The 17,582-nt window shown below is 55.1% G+C and overlaps 1 protein-coding gene across 1 annotated transcript in view; it reads left to right on the top strand.

Annotated features, from left to right (window-relative positions):
• The window catches only part of GLI2 (GLI family zinc finger 2), a 251,180-nt gene that overhangs the window by 53,722 nt on the left and 179,876 nt on the right, over window positions 1-17,582 (top strand). The window contains exon 2 of the mRNA XM_035726928.1: window positions 13,034-13,199. Within this exon, the coding sequence (XP_035582821.1) occupies window positions 13,064-13,199 (136 nt within the window). The 5' untranslated portion in view covers window positions 13,034-13,063. The remainder of the gene's footprint in view (window positions 1-13,033; window positions 13,200-17,582) is intronic.

Raw genomic sequence — 17,582 nt, 5'->3', positions numbered from 1 at the left:
TATAGGTCGGGATGTGTGACTGCCAGGAGACAGGAAGGTGTGTGAGAGCTAAGGGGCTCCTGGGAATGCAAGAGGAAGTGGGAGGCCTGGGAGAAGTTGGAGTTGGGCAGGGCTGAGGGGGCAGCCTAGCAGGTGGGCCTGGGATGCCCTCCTTCCACCTCAGGCACGAAGCTGCCAGCCAAAAAGGCAGGCCACTCCTGTTGGCTTCACTCCTTGGGGTGGTGCTGGCCGTTCGTTCCTGGCAGAGCCTGGGGAAAGCCGGTGGCTGAGCCTGGAAGAGGCACAGACAGAAAAGCCGAGTGAGGGCATCGCCTGGGAGGTGTGGGGAGGGCCGTGGCTGGGCAAGTCAGAGCAGAGTGCTGCACAGACCGAACCAAGAGATGCCAGGCCACCCACCGGCCTGGTTCTCCCCAGAGCCTCGAGAGGCAGGGGAGCTACTCTGGATCTGCAGCCAGCCCTCCCTGCCCCTGCCCTGCGCCCTACCCCAGGCCCAGCACCACCTACTCAGGAATGGAAAGGGTGACCTCTAGCTTCAGAGATGGTTGGTGTTCAGCAATATGGTGGCTGGTTCTTGGATGCAGGTGGCTCGGGCCCGTTTGATTGGATCCTGTCTATACTCCCCACATGCCAGAGTTCCTGTTTCCTCCCAGTTGCAGCATGACATGCACTCCTGGGGGGTGCCCGGCGATCCTCTAGAGGCTGTGATCCGGGTGATGACAGGAAGAATGTGGGAAAGCTGCCTGCACCATGTCACTGACCCCAAAATGCACCCCCTAACCTGCAATTCCACTGCAGAGAAAATAGCCCCTTTGAGTGCGTAATGGCTCAAAAAGCATGTTTTAAGCAGAAAGCACTTGATTTTTTACTTGTCTTGAAAATGGCATGTGCCTACACACAGTAGGTGCTCAGTAATTTATAGACTTGAGTGCAAAGCACTATGCATAGCAGTCTTTGTGCTCAAGGAGTTTGTACCTTCCCCCCCGCCCCATTGGTTGTCACATGACCCTTTATTGAGCTCTTTTCCTCTGTAGTTCTTCACTAGCTGGCCACTCCAGCTACTGTTGACGTCATCTGTGACGGCATGAGGGTGGTGGCCATCCACACTGCAGCACACAGACCGGGCAGTCCCCGGGAATGCTTTGGTGGTTCCAGAGAGTTCTCAGGCTGAAGAGCGGTGCTGAGTCTGTTGGGCATGGTTGACAGACTCGTCAAAAGTGGTATTTTCACTGTGCTTCTTGTTTTTCTGCTTCTTTCTGTCCCTTGGCGGTTCCTTGAGGGCTCTGACAATCAGGGCAGAGGCAGCAGGGAACCCTTCAGCCTGGGCCTGTCTCTTCCGAATGGTCAGTTTTTCACGGTCATCCTCAGACGCTTCCAATCACCGGTTGCCTTGACGACGCCATCACCAACCTTTTTGGGAAACAGCCCCAGGGGGCCGATCCTCGGGGCCAGGACAGGTGTGACACCGACTTTGTCACCGGTGCACCTCAGGTACACGACTTTGATCACGTTGGGGTCAAACTTAGGTGGCGTGGTGGAGGCGGCTGGTGTCGATGAGCCCGGATTCAGGATGACCAAAGACCGTTGCACTTTCGCCTCCTCCAGGCCGAAAGCCAAAAAGCTCAAGGAGTTTATACTTCGAGGGAAGGGGTGCATTTATAGGCCAGTAGCAATTTTGCCCCGAAGACCTTCCCAGCAGTGCAGGACACCAGTGCCTGTGGCAGATGTGACAAGTTTTTTCCAGCACCTGCCCCTGACCTGAGCCGACCCTTTGTTTGCCCTCCATCTGACCCTCAGCCCCTCACCCCCAGAATGCTGATGGGTCCCGGGAGCAGCCCTGACCTCGTGGGGATCGAGGCCTGAGGGGAGGCCAAGAGAGGAGAGGGCATTCTCCGCAGGGATTCGGTGCCAGAGAGCATTTATGTACTGAGTCAGGATCAAACGTGGAGGAGTCTGCCTCTGGGGCGAGCATAAAGGGAAGCAGAGGCGGAAACAGGTACTGAAAACACAGTGATACAGAGCTTGACCTCAGGGGGCGTGACTTTGGGCTGACCCCTAACCTGGGTGGTATGGGGCTCAGCCGGAGGGGCTTTGGGGAAATAGCACTGCAGGCCCCGGAGATCCCAAGGTGGGGGCCTGGGTGGGGATTTGTACCTTATCCCGTAGGCACCTCCCGCCTTTTAGGTTCTTTTTTTTCTTCCTTAGCTCCCCCTCCTTCGGGGATTTACTGCACTGGCTGGGCCTCTGTCCTTGCCTTCCCTCCCCGAGTCTTGGGTGAAGGGGGCCCTCGCTGCCCATGATGAGCCTGTTCCCGGTCCTGCCCTCTAGAGCCCTGGGCCCCGGCAGAGGCCTTCTCCCCTGCCGGCAGCCTGCCCAGGGCGGTCTGTTTTCCCCCCTTAGGGCAGAGGCGAAGCTTGTTTTTCTTCCCGGCTCAGGAATTGCGCCTCAGAAACACACAATGCAGCTGTTAAAATATCTGGGTCTGGCTGGGCGGCCGCACAGCGGGCCCCTTGTTCGCCTCAGACGGCGGCCTCCTCGCGGGAGCCGAGTTGGGAGCATGCTTCTGCTGGCGCTGTGCTGGCGGGGGGCGTGAGGCAGAGACCCCGGTACTCTGGAGCTTCTGAGGCTTTGGGGGGTTCTCCACGGAGGGCGGGGGCGGACGGCAGGCCTTTGCCGTCAAGCAGGATGGCATGTTTACAAGAATGAGGCACAGGCCCTTGGGCGGGGAGAGGGAGAGGAAGGGGCTGGGACGGGGCTGCCTTGTCCAATCTTGGACAGGCCTCTTGTTGGTGCCTTGGCCCCCTCGCACTGCCCGGGACAGGTCTTCCTGTCCCAGGTGGGCAGGCTCACCCGGGCTGCCGTGATCACGCAGCGCACACTTGAGCCCAGGCACGCCTGGGCTTTTAATCCTTACCATGATGGAGGTGCTGTTGTCAGCCCCATTTTACAGATGAGAAAACTGAGGCACAGGGAGAAGTTTCTTCTTGTCTGTAGCTCTAGGTGGAGCTGGGATTCTAATGTGGCCACCTTTCTCCGGGGTCTGCACTCAGCGTGCTCCCTCTGAGTCTGCTGGCTGCTGAGAGGACCAGGGAGTGATGTAAACGTTTCAGAAGTGGCACAGGGAGGTCATGGTTGGTCCGAATAGGACCCTGGGTGGGAGTTCATAGGGCAGGCTTCCTGGGTTTGAAAGCATGGCTTCCGTGGGTAGGGCAGAGAGGAAAGAATGTTCCGGGCAGGAAAGCATGGAGATGATGTAAGGGCAGGGGGCATGGACGGGGCCTGGTGTTTTCAGGGAATATACCCCGGTGCAAGCGAATGGCCGTTCCGATGCCATCTGAAGTGTCAGTCATGAAGTAGCTCTTACCCATATCCTCCCAGAAAGAAAAAAAACAAAAAACAAAAAACGGGAGGCCTCTTGCCCAGCTCCAGTCCTGATACCCATCTCCCCTTATCTGAGGCTGGCTTCCACAGCAGAGGCCTTCATTTCCCATCGGGGCCCTCCCTGGTTGCTGTTCCGGCCCAGCAAGTCAGTGAATTAGGGTTAATGATCTGTTTTCCGGCACCAGCAAGCGCAGGGCCTGGGCAAATTAGGGAGCTTTCGTACTTGGAAAAATCAATTCGAGGAGTGATGAAGAAGCAGGTGCACCTGCTAGGAGAGAGATTTTTGCATGGTGCCGGACCCTGGCCACAGTGGGAGAGTGAGGGCTTTGCCCCCTGCTTTTCAGGCCTCTGGTCTGAAGCTCCTGGAAGCAGCTGGGACTGTGGGAGCCAGGCTGGCTGGGTCGCATGGCCAAAGTGTGTTCAAGACCCAGGAAGTGAGGAAGTTCCTTCTTCCTAAACCCATCTCCCTCTGACCTGCCCTTCCCAGAGACCCTGTCGGGGCCCGCAACTCCCCCCCCCCCGCCAACGTGGTCTGTCCCCTGCTCCTTTCTCCCTGTAAGAGTGCACTCCTTTCTTTTCCTCTCTGCCCGCAGTGTGCCAGGGGTCATGCCCATGGCATTCCCTACCCCTGTTGTGCCCTTCCTTCTCTCCTCTGCAGGCCAAGTTCAAGGCCTTTCACTCCCTGTCGTGAAGCCACAGGGCAGATGGGTGGTCATCTGGAAGCCGCCTCTGACGTCCCCAGTCCGGAGCCCTCACTCCCTGAGCTTCCATGGCCATGAAGTCTCTGCTTCTGATTTGACTTTTAGCATATACTGACTGACACGTCAGTGAACTCTAAACTGTGGTTTATGCTTTTTGACACCTCTTCGGTATTCCTCCCGTATGACCGGCATCTACATATTCAGTAAATTTGGTTGTGGTCGAACATGTGTGGGCCTCAGAATCCAGCGGACCTGCATTGAAACAGTAGAGCTGCTCCATGTTAGTGCTTTAACTTTGGGCAGGTTACTTACCCTCTCTGGGCCTCTCTGGGCCTCTGTTTCATTGTAAAGCAAGGATCGTGATATTGGTGTCACATGGTGTGGGCACCTGCAGGTGCTTGAGGCTTCTGATCTTTTCTTTGTCTGGTAATGAGGCTCCCAGTATGAGGGACCCTGCTGGGCAGAGCAGGGGCCCAAGGAGCGACGGAGACATTTGAGGGACTCTTCTTTCTCTGGGTCACAGAGGAATGAGAGCCCCACATTGTATATCACGGGGCAGGGAGTGTCAGACGAATGCTTTATTTTTTTCCAGATGTGTCTCCCTTTGTTGTCCTTACGGCGCTGCGGGCAGCAGGCCAGGCAGCGGGCCATGTGCCAAGCCCACATAGAGACAGAGGTGTCTGTGCTGGCTAAGGAGCGGCTGCCCTAGCCAGCATCCTGCACACACTGATACATGTAAGGTTCCTCTTCACCTTGGGAGGGACCGTACAACCTCTCACTGTCCATGGGTCAGGGAGCTGGGACCCCATGGTCCGGCCTCTTATCCCGTATCTGAGCCGGCCAGGGTCTCCAGGGTCTTCCATAGGCTCTGATTTCCCATCTCAGGATTGCCCTCCCCCAGGGGACTGTGGGAACCCCTGCCAGAGGGGCTGGCCCAGACAGGAGTGTGTGGTTCTCCTCCCATGTCAGGTCACTGGAAGAGGGAGGAGCCGGGGGGACAGGGCAGTGACGTGGCTCTGGTGGTGGAAAGTCCGTCATATCTCCTCCAGCCCTGCAGACCCTCCAGGTCTGGAGCCCCTTGTCTGGGTTTTGCTGGAGACGGTTTGCTGCTGGGCCCTAGTGGGGCTGTTTCACATAGGCGTTGATCCCACACACAGAGACAAGGCAGGTGGACAGAGAAGCAGCTGAAGCCTGAGGTCCCGCAGAGAGGTGCATGTACTCATTAGCCCCACCTGTCACCCTGGGCCCCCGCAGGCAGGTGACCTTTTCTTGGAGGCAGGTGCCTGCCTGCCCAGGTTCTCCCGCCTGGCCAGCCCTCAGTGGGGACCCGGCGTTGGTGGGCTTGCCGCCGTGATGTGTTAACAACCACGCCGGGAATGTTGACTGTCCTCTCAACCACCCAGGGAGGCTCCGTGTTACAGGGGAGGAAACAGAGCCTCAGAGAGGGGCAGTAACATGGCCAAAGACACACAGCTGATATGGACTGCACTGGTCCAAGCATAAGCACATTTCACACTGGAAGAATAAAATGGATACGTTTTATAAAATGGAATTCTTTTATCCCCTGGGATGAAGGGCAAGCAGAGTTCCCCAGCTTGGTGTAATCCTGGGGAACCCTCACCTCATCCACTTCCTCTTCCCCCGCAGGGTGGAGGAGTAAGCGTCAGTTTTGCTCCAGGTGAGGCAGTGGGGCTGCGTGGAAGCATATATCTGCTCCCTCATGCCTCTGACCTGGAGAGTCAGACCCCCCGATTCCTGTTTATGTGGCTGGCCTCTGCACCGTGGTGTTGGACTGGTAGCCCCTCGGTCGGGAGCACCCAGTAGAATGTCCACTTTCCAGATGGCAGTGCTAAGGTGCTGGGAGATGAAATGATGGGTGCCTGGCCACTCGGCAGATACAGGACGCGTCCTCAGGACCCTGGGGCCACAACCGGGGAGGGGAGGAGTCTGCTGCTCTCTTCTTCATGATAACTAGCTTATAATGATCATTAACTTTAATCTGTGGTGCACTGACAATGTGTTTTTCACCTTAGGAAATTTCACCTATTTTATCTCATTCGATCTGAAAAACGAGTCTGATCAAGGCAGGGCGGGTGTTTATTATCTCTGGCTGTATTTGTGTGTGTGTGTCGGTCTGTATCTTTGCACATACACGATCGTGTGTGAGTGTGTGCACGTGGCGTGTGCCTCTGCATGTAACTCTGTGTATGTGAGTACACGTATGTGTGATATGTGATCGTGTATGCACGCGTGACCGGGTATACGTGCACGTGCATGGCATGGTGTGTTGTGTGTGTGTGCATGCACATGTTTGTGACTGTGTATGTGGTCGCGCGTGTTGTGTGCGCTCTGTGTGTGCCCATGCGTGTCTACACGTGTGGGGCCGGGGCACGCATGCCGCTCGGCTGAGATCAGAGGAGGTGAGAACACCACGGCCCCGAGGAGGCTGCGAGGACCTGGAGACGAGGTTTCATCTCTCTCCTGGAGAACGATTTCGCCTGGGGAAGACGCTCTAATTCCTGTGACTCACTCGTTAGAGGAGTTCAAAGCAGCCAGGTGGCGGGAGGGTGTCTGGGATTGCAGGTTTCGGAGTGATTCGCTCATTCTGCTCTGATTATTAATTCATTCTTCAAACCAGTCCTTTCACTCAGAGTTCTTAACCTTTTCTGTGCCGTGGACCCCTCCTCAGAATGATGCTATAGACGCACAGGGTAAAAACGCATAGGATTACGAGAGAAACCGGGTGTATTGAACACAATGATCAAATGTTAAAGGCACTGATTGGTGCTGTAGGAATGCGTGTGCTTCTATGTTGGCTCAGGTTGAAAGGTCACTCGGGGTCTAACAGTGACCTTAAGCGGGATGCCATGGGGAGCACAGGTGAGGCTCTGTGCCGTGGTGTGAACGCATCTGTGACTTACGCCTTGGCAGGCTCAGAGGCACGGTGGCTTGTCCATGTTCAGGCCCGAGGGAACACCAGTTTCCAGTTCCAACTTAGCCAAGAGAAAACGTGTTTTGTTTTGTTTTTTTCCTTTGTGTTATGCAGCCTTGCATTCGCTGGAACTTGTGAATTACTTGGAATAATTTGTAAATGATCAGGAAGTGACCTTGTAAAGTGGCATCCCGTGAAGGTTTTCCTAAACCTGCCTGTGTATCACAAATCCCCGTGGGACATTTTTAAAAATGGTGATATTTTGTCCCTGACTCTCTGCCTGGACCTCTGGAATCCGAATCTCCAGGAGAAGGTCCAGGAATATCTGCGGGGGCTCTTGGTGCTGCCAGGACCTTCTGGAGGGCCGGTGACTCTGGGGTCTCCTAATGAAGACAGGCTCCTCCTGGCTCCTGGTGCGGTGCTCCCCCTTCCCTGAGCAGAACCTGGGGAGTGCATTTGCATCTCCTCTCGGGAGTTGTCTGGACATGCTTAAGCAGTGTGAGTTCCCTAGGTGAAGTGGGGGTGTTGCCTCTCCTCCCCCCGTGAGTGCTGTGTTCCCAGCCCCTCCTGTTCTGGAGTCTTTGGAGGAGCCTGTGGGGAATATTTCAGCACAGACCCTCACAACCCCCAACCGAGGTCTGGGACCCCGGAGCCCGGCACCCCCCCTTACTGCCCCCAGCTGGCCTCTGGGGGCTCAGGTGAGGCTGCTGACAAGGCTGAGGCGGCTGCCTCGGAGGAGCTTCGGGGAGTGAAAGTGCCTGCCTGGGACCCTGGGCGCCTGGTGTTTATCCAGAAATTGTGCTAATCCCACTAATTCCCATGCTTTACGCAGCCTCTCCGCTCTGTCTCCCGCCTTCCTCCTCTGGCAGGCGAGGGAAGTGGTGGGCAGCGGCTGATCTGCAGGAGACCGGGCCTGTGGAACGGTGGGTACTGCACGGACCCCCCTCCAACCCCCTCACCCCCCAGCTGGGCCAACTCCCCACGGGCATCCATGGGACCCCAGTGCTTCTGGGTGCACACCTGTTCCTCAGGTCACAGAAAGCAGTCTGCGTAGCGGGACTCTGATGAATACCCTTCCTCCCCGCACTCCATTCGCCCAGGTCCTGTGGTGGCATACCTTGACGCTTCGGGCGGCATGACTGCCCTAGGACCTGGCTCTGGACCTGGCCCTTTTCCCTCCGTAGAAAGTGGCCTGAGGGCAGCTCACTTCCTCCCTTGTAAGGATCGGGTTGATGACACCGCTCTGACAACATCACAGGGAGGGGTGCTGGTGTGAAGGAGCCGCGGCTACTGTTCTGCAAGAAAACCCCCAGCCTTTTCCTGCTCGTCTTTCCAGTCTCCTCCTGTCCCTTCACAGAAATTGTCACAGTCTCTTGAACCTCTTTCTTTCCTTGGCATCCCTGATACGAAAGTCTGAGGGTTTGGACTTGTTGGCCTCAGTTTCCCCATCTGCATTTGGAAAGGGTTGGATCCATGCCTCAGGAGTCTGCCAGCCCCTCACTGGGGCTGGGACTGGGGTTTGGTCATATGTGCTGACCCTGTGGGTGTCTTGAGTCCTGCGCTGGTTTCTGGTCCACCGAGCCCTGTGCCTTCCAGATGGGGGCCTGGCTCCCTGGGCACACCTTACCCCTCGGCAAGGATTCTGGACATCTGTTCAGCTGGGCCCGGGGACCTAGGGGTGCAAAGTCCCAGCCCTGCCCTGGAGGAGATCACAGTCAAGCAGGAAGCCAGGTGGGGGTGTCGCAGGTTATGACCATGCTGTGTAAGAGGTGCCACGGTGGTGGGGGAGTATCTAAACCCAGGGCAAGGGCACCCATTTCACTTAGGGGATGTGCAGAGCCTAGCCATCTCCAGCCTAGTGCAGTGTGAAGCGTGAAGCTGATTGTCAATAAAGAATTACTGAGGGGAGCTTGGGTGGCTCAGTCGGTGGGGCAGCCGACTCTTGGTTTCGGCTCAGGTCGTCATCGTGGGGTCCTGGGATCCAGCCCTGAGTGGTGTTGGCCTCGGTGCTCAGCGGGGAGTATGCTCAAGGATTCTCCCTCTCCCTTTGCCTCTCCCCCTGCTCGTGCTATTTCTTTCTCTCTCTCAAATGGATAAATGGATCTTAAAAAAAATAAATAGGAATTACCGGATAAAGAGTTAGTGAATGAATGTACAACTGCCCTACCCCAGACGGCTCCAGCAGACAGGGGCCCCTGCCTCATCATGGTGTTTGCAGGCAGCTCGAACAGAGCCTCAGCTTTTGCCTGCCCTTGATGGGTGGTCTCCTTCCACCAATCTTGCTACCTGGGAGACAGCACTAGAGTAGGAGCCATGCCCAATCCTGCTTCTGGGATTGCCTGGGCTCCTGGCACGGTGCTCCCCATACCTGCAGGGCTCACCAGTTAGTAACCTTATGCCTGCCAAGGGATTCCAGGGTAAATCCCTTAGCCCTGTGGGATCCTAACATGAGGGACAGCTCACTGTGGTGCTTGAGAGTCCGGCTTTGGGGCAGATAGCCTGGACTCAAGTCCTGGCACAGACACCACTAAGTGTGTGTCTTTGGGCAAGTTACTCAACTTCTCTGAGCGTCTCTTTCTTCCTTTCTTTTTCTTTTTTCTTTCTTTCTCTTTCTTTCTTTCTTTCTTTCTTTCTTTCTTTCTTTCTTTCTTTCTTTCTTTCTTTCTTTCTTTCTTTCTCTTTCTTCTTTCTTTTTTCTTTCTTTTTCTTTCTTTCTTTTTTCTTCTTTCTTTCTCTTTTTTCTTTCTTCTTCTTTCTTTCTTTCTTTCTTTCTTTCTTTCTTTCTTTCTTTCTTTCTTTCTTTCTTTCTTTCTTTCTTTCTGTCTTTTTTTCTTTCTCTTCCTTCCTTCCTTCCTTCCTCTTTCTTTCTTTCTTTCTTTTTTCTTTCTTTCTTTCTTCCTTCCTTCCTTCCTTCCTTCCTTCCCCTCTTTCTTTTTCAAAAAAAGATGTTATTTATTTGAGAGAGAGAGGGCACAAGTGCAGGGGGAGGGGCAGAGGGAGAAGCAGACTCCCCGCTGAGTGGGGCTCCATCCCAGGACCCCGAGATCATGACCCGAGCCGAAGGCAGCCGCTTAACTGACTGAGCCACCTAGGCGCCCCTAAGCGTTGGTTTCTTTCTATGTAAAATGTTGTGAGGATTAAATGAGATCACTCCCGTAAGGTGTTTGGCACCCAGTAAATGCTTATTAAAGTTTTGTTGTTCCAAGTGTTATTTTTATTTTTCTCCTTACTTCCAAATTTGAGGTGGGTTTCAACATCGGGCCTGAATTCCTTTACCTGAGTTTCTTGGGAGGAAAACGCAGGCTGTTCACGAAATCACTTGAATTTCAAAGAGCCATGGTTTCCCTGCCGCAAAGGTCTCTTTTCTTTGCCAGACATTCCTGAGCAGTTGGTCTGTACTAGCTTGACCTGGAGATGACGGTGAATTCAATATGGGGGTGCCGGCTTAGTACAGAGCAGCCTGCTCGAGAGGCCCCTCTGGGTGAGATGTTTTGAGAAAGTGATGGCAATCCCAGCCCATCAGATGTTGAAGGAAAATGGGGAGGAAGGAGATGACCGCAAAGGTGCAGCTCAGGTGGCCGCGAAGGCAGGGCAGGCATGAGCCAGGGTGCATTGCTGGTGAGCCGTCCACCTAGGCAGAACCTTAAAGAACAGATTACATACACAAATAGGCTGGAGGCCAAAGGAAAGCCCATAATTCACCAAAATCTGCAGGGAGGTTTCTCTGTCCCCCAACTGCCTTGGGTTTCCTTGATAGGGAGTTTCGAAAGATTGTGGAAGTGGGACAGGCTGGTGTATGCAGATGGAACCAGGGGGTCCAGGACTCGGGCTGTTTGCTTGGCAGGCCAATGGGACTGTGCACCGTCCATGATGCCTCACATCATCGTCCTTGGCCCTTCCCATTTTCTACTTAGAAAGACACGAGAGTTTTGTGTGGGTTTAACAAGATGAAATTCTGGACCTGCAGATGTGAATTTGACCTTGAGGCCCCTGGGGATGGGGCTGACCGCTACCTTTGGTTTCTGCCCTGCTGTGACCCGTGGGCTCCCTTCTCACGGGCCGGCAAACTGGCCCACCTGCTTTCTGACACAGAAACCATGGAGGACTTCTGGACGCTCCGGTTGTCCCGTCGTTTTTTGCTTCTTCTATGGAACTTGCAAATTAGTCGGATTCCCCGACTAAATTGTTTGTGCCTCTGTTTCTCCCACTTCCACTCGTACCCTGACCCCCCACCCGCGCCCTGTCACCACATGCAACCGAAGCTGGTCAGCCCTCAGGCCTCACCGTCTCCAGCTCTTGGTGGCTTGGGAAGGAGCTGATTGTTCCCCTTCTTCAAGGCGTTTCACTCCTGCCTTGGCTTCTGGCACCCCAACACTCTCCTGGTGGTTTTTTTCCTTCTCCTTCCCCCACTGGCCATCCCTGCTTACTCTCCTTGGCTGGTTTCCTCTCTGTTTCCTGAAAATGTTGGAATGCCCCTGTCTCAGATCTGGAACTTTCTCTTCTTCGCTTCCACCCTCTCTTTTGGAGATCTTGCCCAGTGGCTGCCATATTCCTGTCTCCATCCTCTACGTCTCCCCTGAGCTCTGAACTTACATTTCCAACAGTCTCTGCGTGGCTTAATAAGCATTTCCAACTTAACATGGCCCGGACTGAGCTCCTGATTTCTGCCCAAACCTGCTTCTCACCCGCTGGGCTCCATCCCAGCCAGTGGCACCACCGTTCATTCACCCAGGTCCTCAGCCAAAAATAAGAGCCATCTTTGACACTACTACTCTTCTTTTAAGAAGATTGGCTTTCCCATTTCTATTCTGTAACTTGATACAAATAACCGGTTATTAGCAGTATCTGTGAGGGATGAGGCATATTGGTGAGAGGCTCCCTTGTGACCCAGCACTCAGCTGCAGACGGAGCTCAGTTACCTGTGCCCTGCATCCCCCAGGGCTCTCCCTCTTTCCACCACACCCCACGTCCAAGCCCTAGAAGGTGTGTGATCTCTGCATTCCACCACCACCCCCTTAACCCAGACCACCATCATGTCTCCCTGGGTCATTCCGGTAGTGCCCCCTTCCCCCCCCGGACCGGCTCTCACACAACAGCAGAGTGACCCTGATACACTGTGAGACCTGTCGTGTCCCTCTTCCGCTTAGAGCGCTCTAGGACCTGTACTCACCTTGCTGTTCTTCAAACGAGCCAGCCTCCGCCCACCCAGGTCCGTGGCTCGTGCCTCTGCCCTCTGGCTGTCACGGGCTCCCTCAGAGTTTCACGTGGCACCCCATTCCATCCTCAGAGAGGCAAGGCAGCGGCCCCTCAGCCCCTCCCACCCCACTCTGTCCTACCACTTGGCTTTCTCTTTTTATGCTACTTCTCGCTAACTGAAACTACATATTTATTTCTCCCACTCTTCTATATGATCCCTTTCCCAAGTCGAGTGTAAACTCTGTGGACTATAACTTCAACACCAGGCGGAATGCCTGATACATAATAGGGGCTTAGAAATGTGTTGACCGAGTTTGCACCAGTGAGTAAATGATGAAAATCTGTTGAATGAATGAATGAATGAATGAATGAATGCACACGTGCACAAATAAATGAGAGGTGGATCCTTGTGAGTAGGGAAGGAACAGGAAAATGAGGGCTTTCCTTTGAGGACCACTAAGTCCTTGTTACTGTATTTATCTTTATTTTCCTGTGGTCCCGAGCTGGAGGCCGTTACTTCGGACTTCATTTCTCGAAAGTGGTCCTTGCTCCTCCCCACTATGGGCGGGAACTTGGGGCTCAGATTTTAAAAATCTGGGGTAGGGGGCAACGACTGTGCTGGGCTGGCGTCCGTGAGGTCATTCCCAAGACCAGATGAGTCTCAGAACTAATAATTCTCAAAATTAATTAAACCCTCCTTCCCAATTAGAAGAGTATTAAGTTGGCTGCTTCGGTGGCGGGTGGCGGCCGGGAATCTGGGTCGGCGGATCCCGGCTGGATCCAGGGGGCAGTCCGTGTTGGTGAGCGTCTTTGTCTTTTCCTCCAGGGCTGTCACCCAGGACTATGAGCAGCTAAGATGGAGACGTCAGCCTCAGTCACCAGCACGGAAAAGAAAGACGCCAAAAGTGGGAGCCTGGAGGGTACCACTTTCCCCGACCCGGACAGGAAGGCCTCGGCTCTCGCAGTGGCCACGGCAGTAGCTGCCCACGGAGGTACTTTGTGTTCTGCACGCTTGGCGGGCAGCAGGGGTGTTTTTCATTAGCCCGTTAGGATTTAATTAGACTGGTGGCCGATGTCATCAGGCAGGCATGCTGGGTTTATGGGGGGCGAAGAGGAAGGTGCCCCCCCCACTCCCGGGGATCCCAGGCCCCGTGATGTTTGCCGGCAGGTTTCTCAGGGGGTCTGGCCGCCCTCAATCTGCCGGGCGGCCCCGGGTGCGTTCGCTTGGCACATTCGAGATGTGCCAGAGACACGGCTCCTGGCCTCTGGCCCGCCAAGGACTATTTTGGAAAGTAATTGTCTCCTGATCCCTTCTGGCTGTAATTAGCGGGTCAGGTACAGAATTTAGTATCCTTAGGTGAATTTCTGGCCAACTTAATTATAACAGAAGGACTACACGAGCCACAGCCTCTCATTTACTGCCCCGAAGAGAAATAGTCTCTGGTTTCCACTGGTCCGTGCCAGCATCCCGTCGGGAAAGTTTGGCGGGAAGGCGAGACCTCCCCTTGTGTGCGCGCAGTCCATCTGGAGGCCGCAGAACTATTTCTGTCTCTGAGGAGTGGAGAGCCTTAGATTGCTTTTCTTGCCCTTTTTATTCAAGTGCATTTAGTCATGGCCTGTTGCTCCCGCCGCTCAGGCACATCTCGGAGAGCAGCAGGGGCAGATTCGCCCTCACGGGGGCCGGGCGTGCAAGCGTGGGTGGGGCCTCTCACACTTGGATGCGCTCACACACGCAGCCGGGCTTGCAAGGTGGGCGGGCGCGGCCGAGTTTCTGCATTTCCCACCGGAACTCAGGTGATGCTCCTGCTCTTGGCCCATGGCCGGCCGGCGGACAGGGCGCAGCTGGGGACTGGAGCCCAGGGAATCAGGCAGACCCTCGGAGGGGGAGGAGGGAGTTGGTGTTTCCAAGAGTGAACGGGAGGACCTCTGGGTTGTTGTTACTACATTTATTTTTATTCCCCCACCCCGTGATTCTCAGTTGGAGGTCATCATCAGGGCCATGTGGCCCAAGGCAGGAGAGGGAGATCCGAGACCAACCTTCTTGCTCCCATGGGGAGGCGGGCGTTTGGCCTCCTTACCTGGGTGATGCCCCTCGACCCCTGTCCCTCTTGGAGATGAGCTCTCCAGGCCCTCCCTGTGTGACCAGCTGGGGCGGAGGAAGGAGCTGAAGCCCAGGGTGGACTCCCCACACAGGGGAGGGCAGGGAGGAGCGGGGAGGGGAGGGGACGAGTGGGAGTCTGGAGGTAGCTGGGAGGCCCTGTGGCCTGGTCCCAGGGCTGGCTCATCCTGGGCCTGGCTATGTCGGCATGTTGATCTGTTCCTTCTCCAGGGCTGACCCTGTGCTGTGGACACTGCTCAGGCTGTCCCTCTCGGCCTGACGGCCAGACATGGGTCTCTGTGGCCTGAGGGAGCTATGGCAAGCCTGGGCCTCCGTGCCTCTCTGGCCTGCCCCTGGGCCCTCTGCTCTCCCTGCCTCGGCCTGGGTCAGCCTCTCCCGAGCCATGAGTGGATCATGAACTGCTACGCAGTGAGATTTACTGCCATGCCGCAGTAGCAGAGAACAGACCTAGGCAGTAATTAGACAGCGATTAGGCTGTAATTGGGGGAAGCCCCTCTAGCGTCAAACCTGATTGTCACCAATGCGCAGTAACAACTAATGCTGGAGGGGATCTCCATCTGCGGAAACCCTCCTACCCATCTGGGTAGGAGGCTGGGGTGGCAGGCACGTCTGCTTGGGGTGCGGTAGCTCCACGGAGGCATCCAACACTGCTCTACCCCACCCGCACCCTCACTCTAGGATGCTGACCCTGCCCACCCCTGCAGGGCCCCATCCCCTCATTCCCTGACCCCAGAGGAGCACTTGGCCGATGCGGTTCCAGCAGAGGGTGGATGCGACCTGTCTTTGGAATGAGTCTTGAATCAGGCGCAGAGGGTACGGGGAGCCTCCTCACCACCCCCCCCCACCCCCCACCCCTTGTCTGCACAGCTTATGGTGAAAGGCCCTCCAGGAGTCAGGCAGGAGTAGTTGCTCTTGCACGGGGGCAAGGCCAGGGGTATCTTGGAATGGGGGCGCCGGTGCTGGTGGGCCATGACACTGTGTTCCATGGATGGGGTGGGGGAGGCCCAATGGTGCAGCCCGGAGGGGGCTGGCCTGGGTCCTAATTGCAGCCACATCCCCAGGGCTGTGCCCTTTTCCATTCTGGGCCCTGTTTTCCCAGATGTCATCCAAAGTCTTCATGATCTCATGACAATCTTCTGTCATTGAACACTAGTTTTTGGTGGAAGGAAATGAAATCTTTCTGCCTAAAGAGGTATGCTCATTCTTAGAACCAAAGCCATACAATCCCAGTGGTGGGATTGAAGCCCCTGGAACCGGGAGGTGAGGCAAGAGGATCGGATCGAGCGGTCAGAAGGTGGCCTGGAATATAGGCCCCCCCTCGCCCCCCGCCGCCGACACACATCTGGACACCTTGCAGCCCTGCCAGTTTGTAGGATCTGGTCCCTTTGTCATTGCTGCTGGTTGCTCACCACAGTGCTCCTGACGTCCTCAGACAAGACTCAGCCATCCCTGGACCAACGTGTGATAAGCCACAAACACTAAGCTTGTGCGTTCCAGGAGAAGAGATCGATTAATCAAACTATGGAACATTTGTTGAATAGAACATTATGTAGCCACTGGAAATGTTTATCAAGACTTTATAATAATGTGGCAGAGGGGATGTGCCTATGTTCTAACAGTAGCTGAAAAAAGCAGAATACAAATCATATCTTACCTCTGTCACAACTTTTAGATTACCTGGAAGTACCATTAGCAGTGGTCGCCTAAATGGGACTCAGGGTGATGGATGATGCATCCAGGAAGCTCATCCCTTTGGTTCTTAAGGACCTTCAGCCTTCTAGAACCTTCTATTAGAATGTAACTTCTCTGAGAACAGGGGTGTGCTGGAGCCAGCCCCTGCTAATTTGGGTGAGTGGAGTGTAGACATCTTCCAGTTCTGCTGCCCTTGACCTTATGTTGGTAACTAGAAGCTGGCCACAGGGTGGGTAGTTAAGGCAGGAAAATTGGCAAACGCTATAAATCAGGGTGGTCCGCTCCTGCTGTCTTCTGCCAGAGCCTGTTGTCGAACATCTCCCAGCCCACGGAGCTGCTTGGTAGGAGGCTGGGGTGGCAGGCACGTCTATTCGTGAGTGCTTGGAGCCTCTCCATTTTGTAAATGAGACTGAGACGAGGTAAGGAAGGGACTTGCCCAAGGTCACCCACTGCTTTAACAGAGAACAGGGTCTGAGGCTCCATCTTGTCCCTGTCACATGGTGAGCGTCTTTTTTTGGTATTTGCTTTTAGATGGTGATTTTAGACTGTTGGTGAGTGATTTGGGCCTTAAAGGCCAGCCCACTGATACTTGATGGTAACTGTCCAGTCTCTGCACCAGGCACAGCAAGTCACTCGTCTGTCCAACAGGCTGACGGCACCTTCTCACTTCCAGATGGCCAGTTCTTTGAGACCTGGGGCCATGAGTTACTTGCAGAGGGACCTGAAAAGTCACCTGGCCTGCCTGGCCCCTGTTGCTTGACCTCCCTTAGGTGTCACGAGGCCGGACCTGCTGGGGGCTGGGCGTTTCCCCTCGGAGTCGCTACCTCTTGGAGACCGTGTGTGCACAGCAGAGCAGGGCGGTGTCTGAGCAGCACTGTGGTCAGACTGGCGGCAGGTTCAGTGAATCACCTGTCTGGCGGGAGGAGACGGCAGAGGCCCAGGCCGGTGGGTCCCTTCCCAGCCTCTTGAGCTGTGGTGCTAACACTTGGGAGGCCATAAATCTTTTAAAAACACATTTTGGCCCAGAGCTTTTTTTCCCCTTTAATTTTTGAAATGGCGTAATTTTAAAGGCAATTTGATTCAGATGTTTTTCATTGCTTTTCACTGAAACTGCCTAAATGCTGTCGTATTTTCCTCTGCAACAGTGGGTTTTCTTTCCAAAAATATTTCTGAACCTGTCTGTGTGCCTTAGCTGAGCACCAGGGACCCAGCTCCTCCAGGCCTCTGGGGCTGGGACGATTGGAAAGTCTGGAGCCATAAAACTTGGAACCAAGTCTTGGTCAGAGCTTTGCTCAGTCCTTGAGGTCAGAGTGCCAGACGGGCTTTAGAAACCCCGTGAGGCGCCCACAGTGACAGCACCTTACTGTCGTGGAGCGCCCTCTATGTGCTGGGCCCGGGCCCTCCCCCTGTGGTCTCCCACCAGCAGCTGCAGCAGCATCCCTGGGAGTTGGGCCCCCCCACCCCAAGGCTTCCAAGAGCACTCCTTCCGGGAGTGGGGCCCAGGAAGTTGCGGGGATTCTGATGCCCTCGTAAGTGTTGGGCCCTCCGCGTTCTAGCTGCATGA

Source organism: Zalophus californianus, chromosome 3 (assembly GCF_009762305.2).
Source record: "Zalophus californianus isolate mZalCal1 chromosome 3, mZalCal1.pri.v2, whole genome shotgun sequence".
NCBI lineage: Eukaryota > Metazoa > Chordata > Mammalia > Carnivora > Otariidae > Zalophus > Zalophus californianus.
The sequence above is the reverse complement of the archived record's forward strand: the minus strand, read 5'-3'. Positions and strand labels throughout refer to the sequence as shown.